This window comes from Trichosurus vulpecula, chromosome 8 (assembly GCF_011100635.1).
Source record: "Trichosurus vulpecula isolate mTriVul1 chromosome 8, mTriVul1.pri, whole genome shotgun sequence".
NCBI lineage: Eukaryota > Metazoa > Chordata > Mammalia > Diprotodontia > Phalangeridae > Trichosurus > Trichosurus vulpecula.
Genome location: NC_050580.1, coordinates 231,177,459 through 231,194,480, shown reverse-complemented (window position 1 = coordinate 231,194,480; position 17,022 = coordinate 231,177,459). Strand labels below are relative to the sequence as shown.

At 40.7% G+C, this 17,022-nt stretch overlaps 1 protein-coding gene across 1 annotated transcript in view; it reads left to right on the top strand.

Annotated features, from left to right (window-relative positions):
- The first annotated feature begins 11,562 nt into the window (after positions 1–11,562).
- TMED10 (transmembrane p24 trafficking protein 10) overlaps positions 11,563–17,022 on the top strand; it is a 39,470-nt gene continuing 34,010 nt past the window's right edge. The window contains exon 1 of the mRNA XM_036735311.1: positions 11,563–11,853. Within this exon, the coding sequence (XP_036591206.1) occupies positions 11,629–11,853 (225 nt within the window). The 5' untranslated portion in view covers positions 11,563–11,628. The remainder of the gene's footprint in view (positions 11,854–17,022) is intronic.

The following is a 17,022-nucleotide window of genomic DNA, read 5'->3' as shown; positions in this document are numbered from 1 at the left end:
TTTGTTTTTGTTTTTTAAATTCAGAGGTAGATTGGTAGGGAAAGAGGATTGACTTTTGTTAATTGAAAAAAAGTTAATTAATTTTTTTAAAGTATCAGCATTCCAGGAGACTGTAAATATAATTACAAGTTGTTATAGAAAGCTTTTGTTTTTGTCAAATATATGCTTGTGAGTGTACTATATTTAGCATTCCTTTTGTGTGTCAAAAATACCTGTCCCATGTCTGATTCACATAAAAAACTGCAGACTTTTCTACTCCCCACTTTTGGGGATACCCTAGATATGTAGATAATATAATTCGCTCTAAGTAAAACTGTCTCCAGGGTGCTAGGGTGGGATACTTAATGAGCCTAAAAGTGTGATAAAAGGGAACCTAACCACTCTCATTAGAGACCAGGCTTCCTTCTTCCTCCTTTCCTTACCCTTCTCCCCATCCCCACTGAACACAGTCAAACACAATGCCTGGATCCTCCTAGTCAAAAAAAGAAGGTCACTGTATCCCAGTTCCTGTGGTCTCAGCAGTGGTTCCTCAATGTCAGACCTACAATGAAGGGAAATTCACAGTAGGAAACGTGGAAGCCAAATTAAGCAAAATGCAACATTGCACCAAGAGTAAAGGAAAACAATTCATAGTTAATTTTAAAAATTGGAGACAGGGCTAATTCTAGATATTTTCTTTTACCCAGGGCAGGCCTAGTGTTTCCTATTCATAACCTCACCCCCTTCACTCACTCTCCTTATTAGCCACAGTCACCTCATTAGCTAGTGATAATAGCTAGAGTAGCACCTCTCAACCCTTTTCAGTCGGTAGTTCTATTGGGACGAAAGTGATGGCTAAGTTGAGGGGTAAAAAAGAGGATAATTTTTCCTGCCAAGTATTTACTCACTCAGCTATCTTCCCATCCATATTTCACAGGAATTTAATATACGCTTATTGACGAATCTCCCAAAGAAAAAAAGAGGGGGAAAGAGAAAGGGAAGGGAGAGGGAAGCAGACAGAAAAACAGAAAAAGTAGAGAAGTGAGAATGGAAATATAAGAGAAGTAATGTGGCTTAGTGGAAGGAGTGTTAGAGTTTGGACATCTGGGTTCAAATTTTGCCTCAGGTACCTATGAGCTATGTGACCCTGGGCAAGTCATTTAATTTCTCAGAGGCTGAATTTCCTCATCGATAAAATTGGAGTAATATTTTAATACCTGTACCATCTATACCACTGGGTTGTTGTGAGGAAAGTACTTTTTCAAACCTTAAAGCAACATATAAGTGTGTATTATTATTATCTCCACCTATGAGTTTATTGTTCTGGGGAATCCCCAGTGTGGAAATTCCCATTACCAATACAGATCAGCAACTCCTCTCTCTAACATGTAGGCTTAGAGAATTGGCTACCTCACTGAAAAGTTAAGCAATGGTTACATAGTTACTTTGTGTGAGAAGCCAAACATGAATTCAGGTCATCCCAACTCCAATGGCAGCTTTCCATTCATTCAGTCACTCTGCCTCTAATGTGTGTGTATGGGTGTGTATGTGTGTGTGTGTGTATGTGTATGTGTATGTTTGTACATACACATATAAGACAAGTTGCAAAGCAGATGCTGTTCTGCTTTTGTAGAGAACTTCCCTAAACCTTTGAAATCACAGGTGTGGTTAAAAACATACATATATGGCTATACAAAAACAAAATATTCACACAAAACATAAAATTGTAGTCATAATGAACCTTTTGGTCAATTAGTTTAACTCTAATTTTAAAAAATTTAATTAAAAAACTTTTCAGATCCACATTCTTTCTTATCTCAATTGAGAAAGCTAGAAAAACAAAACCTTTGTTATAAATATGTATAGTCAAGCAAAACAAATTCTCACACTGTCCATGTCAAGAAAGAAAGAAAGAAGGAGGGAAGGAAGGAAGGAAGGAGGGAAGGAAGAAAGGAAAAAAGAAAGAGAAAGAAAGAAAGGAATAAAGAAAGAAAGAGAAAGAGGGGCAGCTAGGTGGCACAGTGAGTAGAGCCCTAGCCCTGGAGTTAGGAGGACCCGAGTTCAAATGTGACCTCAGACACTTGACACACTTACTAGCTGTGTGACCTTGGGCAAGTCACTTAACTCCAATTACCCTGCCTTTCCCCCTCAAAAAAAGGAAGAGTTCTCTATTCATATTCTGAGTTTATCACCTCTCTTTAAGGTAGTTAACTCCCTAATTTACTAAGGTAGTTAATCCCTTAATTTACCAGTTCAACCAGAATATATGAATGAAGGGAAAATCCAAATCTTAACAGGTTGCGATTTAGCCTTTGCTTATATACTTCAATCATGGAGAGCTCATCAGGCTAGCCATGCTACTCTGTCTTAGATCTTAGATCACTCGGGTCAGAGCCCTTTCAGAAAGGAGTATCAGAAGAGTGATAGGCAAGAGGAGAGGTAATTAGAGAGGAGAATGGGGAGAGATTGGTGCCTTTAAAACTAAAGATGGTGAGAACAACCAACAGAGAGACACTTAATAGTATCAGAAACTACAGAGAAGTCAGAAAAGATGAGGCCTGAAGAAAAGAAAAGTAATTAGACTTGTCAATTGGGAGGTCATTGGTCCAGTCTAGGAGTAGGTTCAGTAGAGTGGTGGGGGCTGAAGTCAGATGATAGAGGATTGAAGAAGGAGTGAGTATGGGGAAATGGAAGCATTAACATAGACAACTTTTCTAAGAACTTTATGAGTTAAGAAGAGGAGAGTTATGGGATGCTAATGAGGTAGAAGGATTAAGGTAAGGACCAGAGCATATTTATAGGTGGATGGTAAGGAGCCTGAGGAAAGACAGAGATACATGAGAGAGAGTGGATGATTATTGTAGCAAGGTCCTGGAGGCAGCAGGAGAAAGCAGCTGTATCATGGTGAAAAGAGCACTCACTGGCTTGGAGACAAAGGACCTAGGTTTAAATTCTGGATTTGTTAGTTAATCACCCATAATGTTATTCCTTGGCCCAGAGCAGTGATTTTAGCCATGTTGGAAACTCCCTCCATTTATATCAGGACAGATTTGTAGCCTCTCTGTAACTCATAGTCTCACTGAATGTCTAGGGGGCACTGAAGGCTTATAGTTACAACACTGATATGTCTCAGTGGCAGGACTTGAACCCATCTCTTCTTGAGTCCAAGGCTACCCTTCTCCACAGGAGAATATACAAAGATACATATATAATAAAAATACATATATAAGAGTATATGCTAGAAAATGTATAACCTGTTTTTTCAAGGCAATCAAATATATAGAACCTACAGGAAAACCTCCTAGGTTGACAATAATAGAAAAGAAATGATCAATGAAGTAGGAATAAAGCTTTGAAAAGCTAAAAGCACTTATGGTAGGTAGCAATTGTAAAATTAAAGATTGGACTAAATGGCCTCACAGTCCCTTCTAGGACTAACTGATCCTATGAGCACAAAGCTTGATGAAAGATTTACAAGTGATTTCATTCAGCTGCTGGCTCTCTCTTTTATTCCTCCTTCAGGTGAAGAAGTGATAGCATCCCACAGGCTAGTGGAAAATTATCTGACTAGGCTCTGGAATCAGTTGTGACCTTGACTTGATCAATAATATTAAATTAATATCTCTTCAATCCATACCCCATCTAGGTGCCAAATTCTCAAGCACAGATCTGAACAAGGTATTCCCTTCTTCAAGAAGTTCTAGTGGCTTCTAATTGCCTTTAAGATTAAAAACAAACTCTTCTGTTTTGCATTTAAAGCTCTTTACAATCTGGATCCAGTCTAGGTATCTTTCACGCCCTCAGTTTTTTAGCTACTCTGCGCTACTCGCTGTTCAGAGGCTGTTTCTTGTACTTTGAATGAATTCTTCCTTCCCTCTGCTACTTAATAGGCCTTGAGGTGCGACAGTGCAGAGCCAAGGTGAAATTCACTAATGCCTATTCAGCAGTCTTGCAAACTGCTTCATGTTCCAATATTTAATACTCAACCTCCTGGGAAAGTGAAATGATAGTTATTTTTGTGGCTTAAGTCTCTGTCAGTGCACTGTTGTGATAGCTTTTTGTATAGCATTTCTTTTGTGTGGAGGAAATAAAATACCTGTCTCATACCTGTATTACATTGTACAATGAGTACTTTTCTAGTCTTCCTTTTGGGGAGATCACCATCATGAATGAAACCTAAACTAAGTAAATCTGTCCCCAAAAGCATTGGGGTGGTGGTAAAAAGAGCCAGAGTGTGAGAAAATGAACCTGACCCTTCTTTTAGTTGGTCAAGGTACTCCAGGACTAGATCCTGTCTATACCATGTACTTGGGTCCAGAGCCTAGGTGCAGGAGTGGGGAACCTACAGCCTCACGGCCACATGTAGCCCTCTAGGTCCTCAAGGGCAGCCCTTTGACCGAATCCAAACTTCACAGAACAAATCCCCTTAATAAAAGGATTTGTTCTGTAAAACTTGGACTCAAGTCAAAAGGCTGTACCCAAGATTCTAGAAGGCCACATGTGGCCTCAAAGCCACAGGTTCCCCATCCTTGAAGAGGTTATCAGATGAGTATGAAGAAAAGGTCTAAAGTGAGTAGAGTAGTAGAAGCAGAATTTTGAAGTTTAGAATTTTGGAAATGGTAGTTCTTCACGATGGTGAGATCCAAGCTGGTGTGTGGCTAGTGTGGGATGGAATGGAGCAATGGATTAGGGTGTTAAAAAAGGGTTGCCACCATGAATATTGAAGATCTTGAAGATGGCAAGATATAGAATGGAAAGGTGCTATCTCTCTTCTTTAGACTTCTAAAGCACTTACAACCCATACCATAAAAATTTGCATTTTTATATACCAAACCATAGGGTATTAAAAATCACAGAAGCCATGGAGATCATGTAATTCAACTCCCTCACTTCACAGATGAAGGAACTGAGGCCTAGAGTAGTGAAGGTATTTGTCTTTAGTCACACAAAAAATGAAAGGAGTCCAACATTATTCCAACTCCAGATATTTTCTCCTTTATCAATTTGATTCCATTTCAGTTTCAATTCAATAAACATTCATTAATCAGTGGCAAAGGGCAAGGAAAATCATTCCACCTTCTTGAAATTGATTCTTAATTTGAAAACTCCTACACAAGTCTTATTCATAACATCACATATGAGCTGGTACAAAAATGAGGTAAACTCAAATTTCGATTGTTGCACCGACAATAGCTTCCTAAATGCTCCTTTGGCTCCTGGGATGTCACATTGTATTTGATCATTTAGAGTCACAAATCATTGTCTCTGTCTTTAGTAGCTGCATAATTCATGGGATCCTATATAGACAGGAGAAGGAGACACCTTACAGATCATCGAACTGGACCACCTAATTTCACAGATGAAGAAACTGAAGGCCAGAGATGAAGTGACTTTGTCAAGATTGTAGTGCTTCACATACATACTAGCTGAGTGACCCTCGTCAAGTCACTTAACCTGCTTCCTCATCTGTATATTGAGGATTACAATAGCACCTACCTCCCAGGGTTGCGGTACCAAATAAGATGACCGTAAAGCACATAGCACAGTGCATGGCACATAGTGAGCCCTATAAAAATGTTAGCAATTATAATAACTATTAAACTACTACTAAGCCAGGGGTGGGATAAGAACCCATACCTTTTAGTTCCAAATCAGTGAAATCCTAACCACACCATGCTGCCTTGTCTTGTAACGTTGTCTAATTGTTTTGTATTTTGTTTCTCCTTCAAATAACTATAAAATCTTTAAGGGCAGGAAGCATTTTTGCATGTCTTCCTTCTATAGTCCCACCCCCTCCTCATGCCAGTACCTAGCCTATAAGCAAGAATCCAGGTCTTCAATGTATTCTTCAGTTCTATCCTTTCCCCTTTTCTTTGCTCAATCAGATATAAGGTTGTGATGGTTATCTTTAGGTCTTTTACCTCTGACAATTTTGCTTTGGACAAATATGGCATTTAATCTTTAGCACAGAGACTCTAATGATGCTCTTCCCCATAACTGAGTCCTCTGATCTGAGATGCACTTTGAGCTCTTTGGAAGCTGCAGTTCATAACGCAGAAGTTGACCATCTGGAGAGTTGACAGCATTGGTTGTGGTCTATGAGACACCAAATCCTGGAGAAGTACCTCTTTAGAAAAGTTATTAATACTTCCTTGGTCCACGTGCCAGGATGACCTTTGGCAAGGAAAAAAGGGCTGTCATGTGCTTGTGGAGAAAGGTCCTCTTTCTCCTTCCTTTTTCATTGCTTCCTATTCCTACCTCTCTGTTAAGTACAGCTTGTAGAGAATAGTCAACATACAAATGAACTGTATATTTCAAGATGTTGTTTGGGGTATGTCATATATGATGGGGGGTAGGTAGGGTGTAGGGGAAGGGAAAAGAGATTTTCTTTTCTTCTACCCATTTTTTGTATTTGAACTCCCCTCTCAGAACTTCTTTAATGATTTTTTGAAATTAGATATTCTTAGTGATATCATCCAGCAATGTTACTACCAGAACTCTAATCCTGATGATTTGTACTTCCTGGCTTTAGTATATAGGGCAGGGTCCTGCTAGTTTATCTTCAGGACATAGTGTAGATAGCACTGATGAAGTACACTGTGTACCATGTAGAGTTGGCATATAGTTCATGTTTCACACCTAGAAAACGGAAAATCTATCCTCACACGAAACTTAGGTAGGAATATGCAGATATTCTTTTTCAAAGCACAGTTACTTGTAGAGTTGAGGGGGGTATATAGTGGATGTTATATGTCTTTGCATTAGATATAAACATCTTCATTGATCTTCTAGCAGAGCAAAAAGCACTGATAAAAATCATAAAAGGTGTGTTATGAGTATCAAAGAAAGACATTCAGTGAACCAATCAAACCAAAATCTCCAATCAAAAAGTATTTTTTAAGTGCCTACTATGTGCCAGGCATCATACTAGGCACATAAAATGAGTGATATGGGAATTCAAAACTAAAAACCAAATTAGGCTTACAAAAACATATATATGTATACACACATACATAAGCAAAATACACTCTGAGTATTATACTAGTCTAGGTTGAAGTCAGGGGACCAAGTTTTTATTCTTAGCTCTGGCACTGTATGGTTTGAGGCAAGTTACTTAACTGTTTTAGGCTTCAATTTCTGCACCTGGAAGACAGAAGTTAAAATAAATGAAAGAATGTGAATATGATAATTAGAAAATTCACAAACTTCTTGGAGATAAAAGCAAAAACAGAATATTCAACTCTCTAAACATAAAGGATAAACTTCCATATCACCCCATTACTCCAAAACCCCAAATTACCAGCAAGATTCTGATTTATTCAGCAAATATTAAGTGATTCTTCCTCCTCCCATTACATAAAGTACCTCCTTTACAAAGGGGTAAAAGATCCCTGCCATCCAGGAGCTTACTCTCTAGTGGTCACTAAACAAATTACAATACAAAGCAATGTAAAGTAAGATTGTACTGTGTTGTTTTTGTAATTATTCAAGTAATACAGGCAAAGACTTTTGCTTTCTAATGCTAATGTTTATGTAAGCAAAGATATATCATTAAAACGAGTACTGGTGGCAGAGAAGAGTTCATGGCCTCTCAGTGGCTGGCCAACATACAGCTTCCCTGTGCAGCCCTGTCTGGTTGGAAAAACTGGAAAGCAGTGTGGCAGAAATTAGGGTAAGATCAACATCTCACATCATACATCCCACAATAAGCTCCAAATAGATAAATGTCCTAGATATAAAAGATAGTATCATAAATTACAGGAGGAAGGAAAAAGATGCCCTTCACAGCTATGGAGATGAGTTCATGACCAAACAAGTGATAGAGGTCACAGAAACTAAAACAGATAATTATAACTACATAAATTGAAGTTTTGGCACAAACAAAATTAATGGAGTTCATATTAGAAGGGAAATAGTTAACTGGGGAAAAAAAATATTTGCAGCAAGTTTATTTGCTAAAGGCCTGATTCTAAGATACAGAAGGAACTGAAACAAACATATTAGAAGAGCCATTCCCCAACAGATAAATGGTCTAACAGGCAGTTCTAAAAAGAAAAAGTCCAAACTATCAACAATATTAAAAAGTACTCCAAGTCACTAATAATAAGAAAAATGAAAATTAAAACAAATTTGAGGTTCTATCTCACAGTCGTAAGATAAGGAAAAGTAAAATGACAACAGCTGTAGGGGGTGTGGGAAGACAGACACACCAAAGCATTGTTAGTGGAACTATGAATTGGTTCAGCCTTTCTAGAAAGCAATTTGGTTTTTTTGTTGTTGTTTTGTTTTTATTTTTCCCCACTTAATAGTATTTTATTTTTTTCCAATTACACGTAGAGATAATTTTCAACATTCACTTTTACAAGATTTTGAGTTCCAATTTTTTTCTCTCTCCTCCCCAAACCCCTCCCCAAAGACATCGCAATCTGAAAAAGGCTATACATGTACAATCTTATTAAATATATTTCCACATTAGTCATGTTATGAAAGAAGGATCAGAACAAAAGCGGGAAACCACAAGAAAGAAAAAAATGTGAAAATAGTCTGCTTCAATCAGCATTCAGACTCCAGTTCTTCCTCCAACATGAGTCCCTTGGAATTGTCTTAGATCATTGCATTGCTGAGAACAGCTAAGTCTGTCAAAGTTGGTCATTGCACAATGTTGCTGTTACTGTGTACAATGTTCTCCTGGTTCTGCTCACTTCATTTAGCACCAGTTCATGTAAGTGTTTACATGTTTTTCTGAAATCTGCCTACTCATCATTTCTTACAGAACAATAGTATTCCATTATATTCATAAACTACAACTTGTCCAACCATTCTCCAATTGATGGGCATCCTTTCAATTTCCAATTCTTTGCCACCATAAAAAGAGCTGCTATATTTTTGTATATGTGGGTCTGGAAAGTAATTTGGAACTATACCCCTAAAGTCACTATATTGTACACTATTTGACTCAGAGATAATATAAAGCATCTATTGAGCATTAACTATGTACTAAGGTACCACTATACTCCAAAGGGATCAAAAAAAGAAGGAAAGGACTTACATGTAAAAAGAATGTTTATGGCACTCCTTTTCACTTTAACAAAGCATTGGAAGCAAAGTGGGTGCCCATTAATTGGGGAATGGCTGAACAAATTATGGAATGTAATGGGATTTTATTGTACCATAACAAATGATAAAAGGATGAATTTAGAAAAACCTAGACTTAAACCTGATATAAAAAAGCAATTAGAACAATTTATAACATTGTAAAGAAAAACATATCTGATAGATGTCATCAATTTGATGACTAACCATGACTCCAGAGAACCCACAGTGGATCATCATATCTAGCTCCTGACAAAGAGATAAGGGACTCAAGGTGCAGATTGAGATACACATTTTCAGACATGGCCAATATATGGATTTGTTTATCACGTCTATTTGTTACACGAGTGTTTGTTTTTATTGGGGTGGGGCAGATGGGGAAGGAAATAGCAGTGACAGTAACATTCCCCCCAAAAGAAAAGACATAAAAGAAAGTTAGTGTATTTTTTTTAAAGAAGCATAGAGAAGGGGGGGAATTTCAATGGGAGAATAGGACAGCTTTGAAACTAACATATGGAATTTATTATAGTAATTTTGAAGAGAAAATGAAGATGAATGTAATGGAGATGCTAAGTTTCATATGCAATCCTCTTTTTCTATTCTTTGTGTATGGAAATAATAGTGTTCATCAATGTTTGCTAAGTTAAAAACAAGAAAAGAGTAAAGCCTATTTTTTTTAATGTGATGTCCAGGAGTATGAATCCTGTCCCTAAACTCCATGAGGATTAGAATATCTCCTAAGAATTCTTAGAACTCAGAAGGCATTCTCACAAAGAAACATAAGATGCAGCAAGTTGCACAGGACTTAAAATCAAAAAGACTTCAGTTCAAATCCTATCTTACTAGCTAGGTGACCCTGCACTCACTACTCATTTAACTCCTCTGAGCCTTGGTTTCTTAATCTATGAAACAGGGATAATGAAAATAATATGTAATATCTATAAAAATAATATAACCCACATTTGTGAAAATCAAATGAGATAAACATAGTGTTTTGCAAACCTTAAACACATCAGCTTTTACTGTAGGAGCAATAATACTATTTTGAATGACCTTGAAACCTAACAAGTATTTATAACATTTCAATAGTAATCTCCTTTAAATTCTACGCACATATGTCCTGTAGATAGTGCATACATACATATGTGTGTATATATGTATATACATATACATACACACATAGACCTGTAACAGAAGGGACTTTCTATACACATACAGACACACACACACCTTACAGATGGTCCTGCACACAAACACACCTTAGAGATGGACCTTTCTCCTACACACACAGACACAGACACACACCCCTCATAGATGGATCTTTAACCTACACACACACCTTATAGGTGGGACTTCCACGTACACACACACACACACACACACACACTCTTAGAGATGGGATTTTCACCTACACACGTTACAGATGGGACTTTTCCCCTACACACACACATATACACACCTCTTAGAGATGGACTTTTTCACCCACACACAGATCACACACACACCTTAGAGATGGGATTTTCACCTACACACACACATATACACACCCCTTAGAGATGGACCTTTCACCCACACACACACACACACACACACACACACACACACACCTCATAGGTGGGACTTTCAATTATAGACGTTCACGCACACACACCCTGCCCCTGGGACATTCGCTTGCGCACAAACCCAGTACATCGGACACCAGGTCACCGTCACCCACAACCTCCCCCGGTAGCGGGCATTCACTTCTACACTATCAGGCCCTGGGTGGAGGAAGCCACAGGATGGCTGGGTGCTCTGCCTACTCCTGACCAGTTGGCCAAGCAGGCTGACTGGGGTCAAACAGCCCAGCCTGGCCCCGGGAGCCCCTTCCTCTCCCCGTAGGCTGGGGAGCAGCGGGACTCAGACGCAGGTCCCGCCGCTCTCCGGGTCCACGAGGAGTCCTTCCGGTCCTAGCTTCCTCCCCGGGGCTTTTGGGAACTCTGCGGCATCAGGCTGCCCCCCCACCCCCCGACTCCCCGCCTCGGGCCTGTGTCTGTCACCCTGTGCCCCAGCACGGGCTCTAAAACCCGCTCTCTGGCGACGTCTGCAGTGCCTCAAAGACCGAGGCCCAGGCCAGCGTGCGCAGCCGCCGCCACATAGTCAACCCCGGCGCGTGGGGCGGGCTCTCAGAACGGCTCTGTGGCCTTTCCCCATTGGGGCTTGGTTGTCATGGTATCGGTGACCCTAGAACTCCCGGGAAGAGTTTCCGGAAATTAAAGGGCAATTACTTCCAGGGTTGCCCTTACTAATCATGGTGGATAGCGAAGGTCTAAAACGCCAGAAATACAGCAATTTAAGTGACTAACTGACATTTAGCCCACTTTATCTTCTTTAATGTACTGCTCCGCGCGGTTATCGGGGTTTTTGTTGTCGCTAAATTTCTCTCCAGGTTCCCCCAGCCTCCCTCTGCCAGTCTCCAAGATGGCGCCGGCGGCGTCGCAGTGTCGGAGGCCGGTCCCATGGTCCCCCGGTTCCGGCGCGGTGGAGGCCCCCGGAGCTGAAGCGGTAGACAGCACCATGTCCCGGTTGTCCGACCCTCGTGTTTCCCGCGGCCCCGGCCAGCTGGCGCTGCTGCTCCTGCTCCTGCTAGGTCCCAGCTCGGTCCTCACCATCTCCTTCCACCTGCCCGTCAACTCCCGCAAGTGCCTTCGAGAGGAGATCCACAAGGACCTGCTGGTGACGGGCGAGTACGAGATCACCGACCAGTCTGGGGGTGCCGGCGGCCTGCGGACCCACCTCAAGGTGCGGGGGGTAGCGGGCCAGGAGCCCGCGAGAGCGTGCCCGCGGTCGGCCACGGATTCCGGCCGCGGTAGAAGGGTTGGGCGGGCCGGGGCCTAGGCCTGCGGACAGGGCCGCGGGGATCACCTGGGGCGTGTCGCCGGGGCACCTCCTCACCCCGTTTCACCTTCCTGTTTAGGGTAATGGAGGCGGCCACGACCCCGACCTCGAAGGCATGAGCTAGAGAGCTTCACAGGAATGCCCCTTCCTAACCACCCCGGGGCAGGCCCTTGGGCCCCAGTCCGTGATTGTCCCCGGGCTTGGTCTACGCCCGTCTCTTGTGATTCGGAGAAGTCTCATCCCAGGAAGCAGTGGAGGCCCCCAGCTGGGTGTTCAGATCCCTAGCACGGTCACTTGCTGCCTGGGGGACCTTGAGAAAATAATTTCTCCCCTCGAAACCTCAGTTTCCTCATCTGTAAAAAAAAAAAGAGGGGGGGGGGTCTAGATTATCTCAGAAATTCTTTCCAGCCTTGGAACTGCAGGTTGAGTATGATTTTGTTATAGTGAGGATTTTCATCTTTATATTTATGGGAGCTCCCATTCTTCAGAGAAAGGAAATAAGACTAAAATTTTATTTCTTAGTGTTATGGGAGGAGAGGGGTGAGGAGATTTTCCCTTTTCTACATCTGGATATCAGGGATTAGAGTGTGCCTTCCACCCTATTTATCATTAACTTGTGAGTTAGGCTGTCAGCTACCATATGGGAAGACCTATTCCGTCTTTAATGCTGTCCAGTAGGTCATCTCTATCCCCAAGTCTTAAGTTTGATATAAGCCCTGACTATAGAATGGAATTGGTGACAGGGTGTCTGTCACATACCCCAGCTTGTTACTATTTCTTACCTTGAAAGAGTAATGCAATTTATGCCAGCAGAGGCTAGGTCCACTTTATTTCCAAAATGTTATAATTAATCACCTAGGCAACAAGATTCAAGTCAGCAAACTGGAATCCATCCCAGGATTTTTATAGCACTTTATTTGTACCTCTCATTCATTTAGCATACTCTACTCTGTACTGTATCATAGCTATTTTTATACTAGTTTTAGTTCCCTGACTAGATTTCAGATTAAGAGCAGGGATCATATCCATTTGTATAGCTCCCTCATCATCATCAAAATTCTTTGCACGTAGTCTGCACTCCGTGATTAAAATGAATGAATCATCCCCACCCTCAGTAGCATTTTTGAACTATAGGTAGTTTACTCTGCTTTTTCATTTCATAATGCCTTTGAAAAAAAGAATAGAGCTTCCTGGTGAGCAAAGCAAATAGTCCTAGGGCAGGGCAATTCTTTTTAATTGTTTCAAAGTCTTACCACATAATTTTTCAAAGTTTCTGTGGGATAAGACCATGACTTCTATCCAAGATCTTGGTACCCAACCATTGGTTTAAAACTTTTTTGTTTGAATTTATCATTAGGTTTAAATAAAAGACCCACTCACTCTTTGCCCTACCTTCTGTTACAGGTGATCTTTTCTTCAGTTACTATCCCACCACAAATATTGTCCATTCTAGATAGATCAAGAAAGCGATTGGGGAGAAATTTTAGAGGCTCAGATATGACTCTTTGGGGCTCATATTTCAGACTTTAAAGTGAAAGTTTATGGATATAGCATCTCATAAGACTCAGAAGTTTAAAGCTGAAAAGGAAGCTTAAAGTCATCTAGATCAGAGTTGTCTGAACATGTGGCCCACAACACCTGTGAGTGTAGCCCAAAGCAGGCTAATTAGTAAATGGGAAATATTTAACAAAGCAAATAAAGATTATAATAAAGCACAAGTAAGTGTGCAGCCCACCAAGGACCTTATGTATGGATTTGTGGCCCGTTTCTATTTGAGTTTGATGTCACTGCTCTGGATCAACCCCTGTACAGATGATGAAACAGAAGCTTGGGAAGGTTAGTGAGTTACCTCAAGTCACACAGCTTCTGAGTGGCAGAGATGGTGGTTTTTATGTCTGATTCTATGATTCTGTGAGTACAAGACACAACTACAACAATAGCAATGTTTTGAACTTACCTATTATGTAATTACGTATTGAGTGAGCCTGCCACTGAACCAAGATGAGATTCCAAGTGAGTCCTCCTCTACCTACTGAGGTATTCCAGGAAACACAGCTGTTATTTCTCAGCTGTACCTTGGGGAATGGTAAAGTGGCAGTTTTTAGGCTGTGTTGCTGACTAGAAAGAGGGCATGATACAGGCAGATGCTTCTACAGTGGCATACAACAATAGTCAATTTAATAAATTTATTAAATACCTACTGTGTGCTAGGTACGGTTTTAAGTGCTGAGGATACAAATATTTTTTTAAAAAAGACATTGTACATAGTACATCTTATGCAAGGAAGACTGTTATGGACAAGGACCATATCTGATCTTTACTCTTAAGTAGTAGGATATATCTTAGGAGTGCTCAACTATTTCACAGAAAAATTTTAATAGTATTTTCCGCCTCTTGGTTCGAAACTGAGTGGGTAGTCTAAGTCTTCTGTTCTATTTGAAACAAATCTGTGTGGCAGTGACAGGTAAGGGATACTTTGGACCACCAAGAATTCTAAGTATTCTCTTTCACAATTCAGAATCCCAGTGTTGTACTGAGCAAAAAAGCTTTTTGCTGGAGACTCCAAGGCTTTCAGCTTATGGAGTCTCCAGTTTTCCTAGGCCTGGGCTAGAATGCTCCCTTCTAGGCTACATTGTGTGTCTATTAAGAGGTGCTACCTAGATTGGAGGTCAAGTAAGTCAATCTTTACTTCAGCCGTCTAATATTAGCCGTAATCAGACATGCTTCATCTCATCCATCAGGACAAAAGGGCCCAGCCATTGTTGGTATCTCATCATCTCCCCTTCTGTTCCTGGGGACTGAATCCTTTCTCTCTCCCCGCCCCCCCCCCGTCCCCCGACATTTCACCTCTTGATAAGAGAACAGCAATTAAATATCCCTGCTACTGGAAATGGTGAGACAGTCTCCTGCATATCTTCCCAACTACGTAGGTCAAAGATCCTTTGCTTGACCAGCACTGTGCAATTTATGTTGTATCTTTCTGGTGGGATGTAAGCTTGAGGTCAGGAATCATCCGTCTCACTTTTGTATTTATCTACTTAGTGCCCAGCACACAGAGTTTAATATCTAGGCCTGATTTCAGTACTGTAGGAAACCCCTTGAGGAGACTCACTGCAGGTCAGCACCTTCTCTGTGGTCTTAGAGCGCTAAAGGGTCACACAGCCAGTTTTGAGATCAGCTCTCTACCCACTGCTTTGTGTTGGGTGTGATAGAGACGCAGTACTGATCTAAGCCATAAAGTTTACAAAGCATTTCACTTGGGTTATTTCATTTTAGGCTTACAGCCACCCTGTGAAGTAAGTACTGCAGGTATTAATCTCCTTATTGTGCAGATGAGGAAACAGAGTCAGATCAGCAGATTGAGTTACTCAGGGTCCGCTTATAAAGCTAGTTAGTGGCAGAGCTGGAACTCAGACTCAGATCTCATTACTACATCTTAGATCTTTTTCCTCTACACCACACTCTGGTGCCCTTGTTTTAGACCTGTTGTTTGAGTAGCGTAAGCATAAGAGAGCAACAGATGGAGTATCTGCTGTTGGAGTCAGGCAAAGAGTGGCTTTCGATGCCCAAGGCCAGAAATAACCTCTTGGTGACAGAAGAGAATTGAGTGTATTAGACAGAAGTTGCAGTTTAGTGAACAATCAACAAACATAAACAGTCCCTGTCCTTAAGGAGCTTATGTTCTAGCTGAGGAGACAACGTTTAACAGAATTATATGAAAAATAAAAGGTAAATTTCTTGTAGCAGAAGGTCAGAGAAGCTGAGGGGATCAGGAGATGCTTTATGAAGATATCTCTCAAGCCAACTTCTGAACAACATGAGAGATTCTCAGAATTGGTAGTGAGGTGGGATTACATACTAGACATGGGGCCTAATCACTGTAAAGCCATAGAAACTGGAGATAAAGTGTTCCTTGTTTGGAACAGCAACAAGGCTAGATTGGCTGGACCAAGAGTGACAGACGTCCATGTTAGGAAAATCATCTTGGCATCGGTGTGGAGAATGCATTGGAGAGGGGAGAGACTTGAGGCTGGGAGACCAATTAGGAGGCTACTGAAGTATTCTGGGTGAGAGGTAATAGTCTTGTTCTAGGGTGCTGGCTGTGTGAGTAGAGAGAAGGGGACTAATGAAATGACATGGGAAGTGGAAAGACAAGATTTGGCACCTAATTTGTTAGTGGAGAGGGAGAGTAAGGAACCCAGGGACTTGAGGGTGGGGACTTGGGGACTTAATGATTTTTCACTCATTCGTATTCCCTTCGGAGTCGTCAGCCCAAGCCTGCATGTCGAACTTTAAAGAATTTATCATGAAAGGAAATAATGTATGTGAAATGCTCTGTAGACTTTAAGTCCTATAGAAATCCACCAAGCCTTTATTAACCTCCTACTGTGTGCCAAGCACTATGTTAGACACTGACTACAAATTCGAAAGTGAGATAGTCCTTGCCTTCAAGGAGCTCACGTTCTGCTACATGCTGCAGGGGCACTGAATTCTTTTGATTTATATCTCATAAAAATGTGTATTTATGGGATAGTTCTGTTCATCATTTATATTGTATTAAATTAAGAACTGCACTGCCAATCAAAATAAAGAGAATTTTAATTTTTCTATTAGATGAACTTAACAGGATCCAAGAGGTAATTGACTTTTTAAAAAATATGTTTTAATTTATGGAATAAAACAAGCATTTCATAGCATAGTATAATAAAAAAAAGATGATTAGAAAAGATAATTTACTTTTTAAAGTGCTTTGATCAAGTACTAGCCCAAGTTCAAAAGGAAGACTGAGTTCAAGTCCCACCTCTGATGTATATTGTTCCAATAACTCTGGACAAGTCACTTAACATTTCAGGACCCCCATGCAACTCTAAGACTTTTCAAGTTGCAGATCAAGTGTGGCCCTGCATTGCTAGAGGCATTTTTTTTAACCTGTGTATTCCCCATTAATGAAATCATTTGGTCCTGTCCAAAAAAGTGTTTGTTATCACAAAATCTTGGTCGGATAGATAATCAGAGTCAATCAAATGACTGCAAGAGCTAGAACTGCTTTTGGGTGGTCTGTATTTGTGAAGC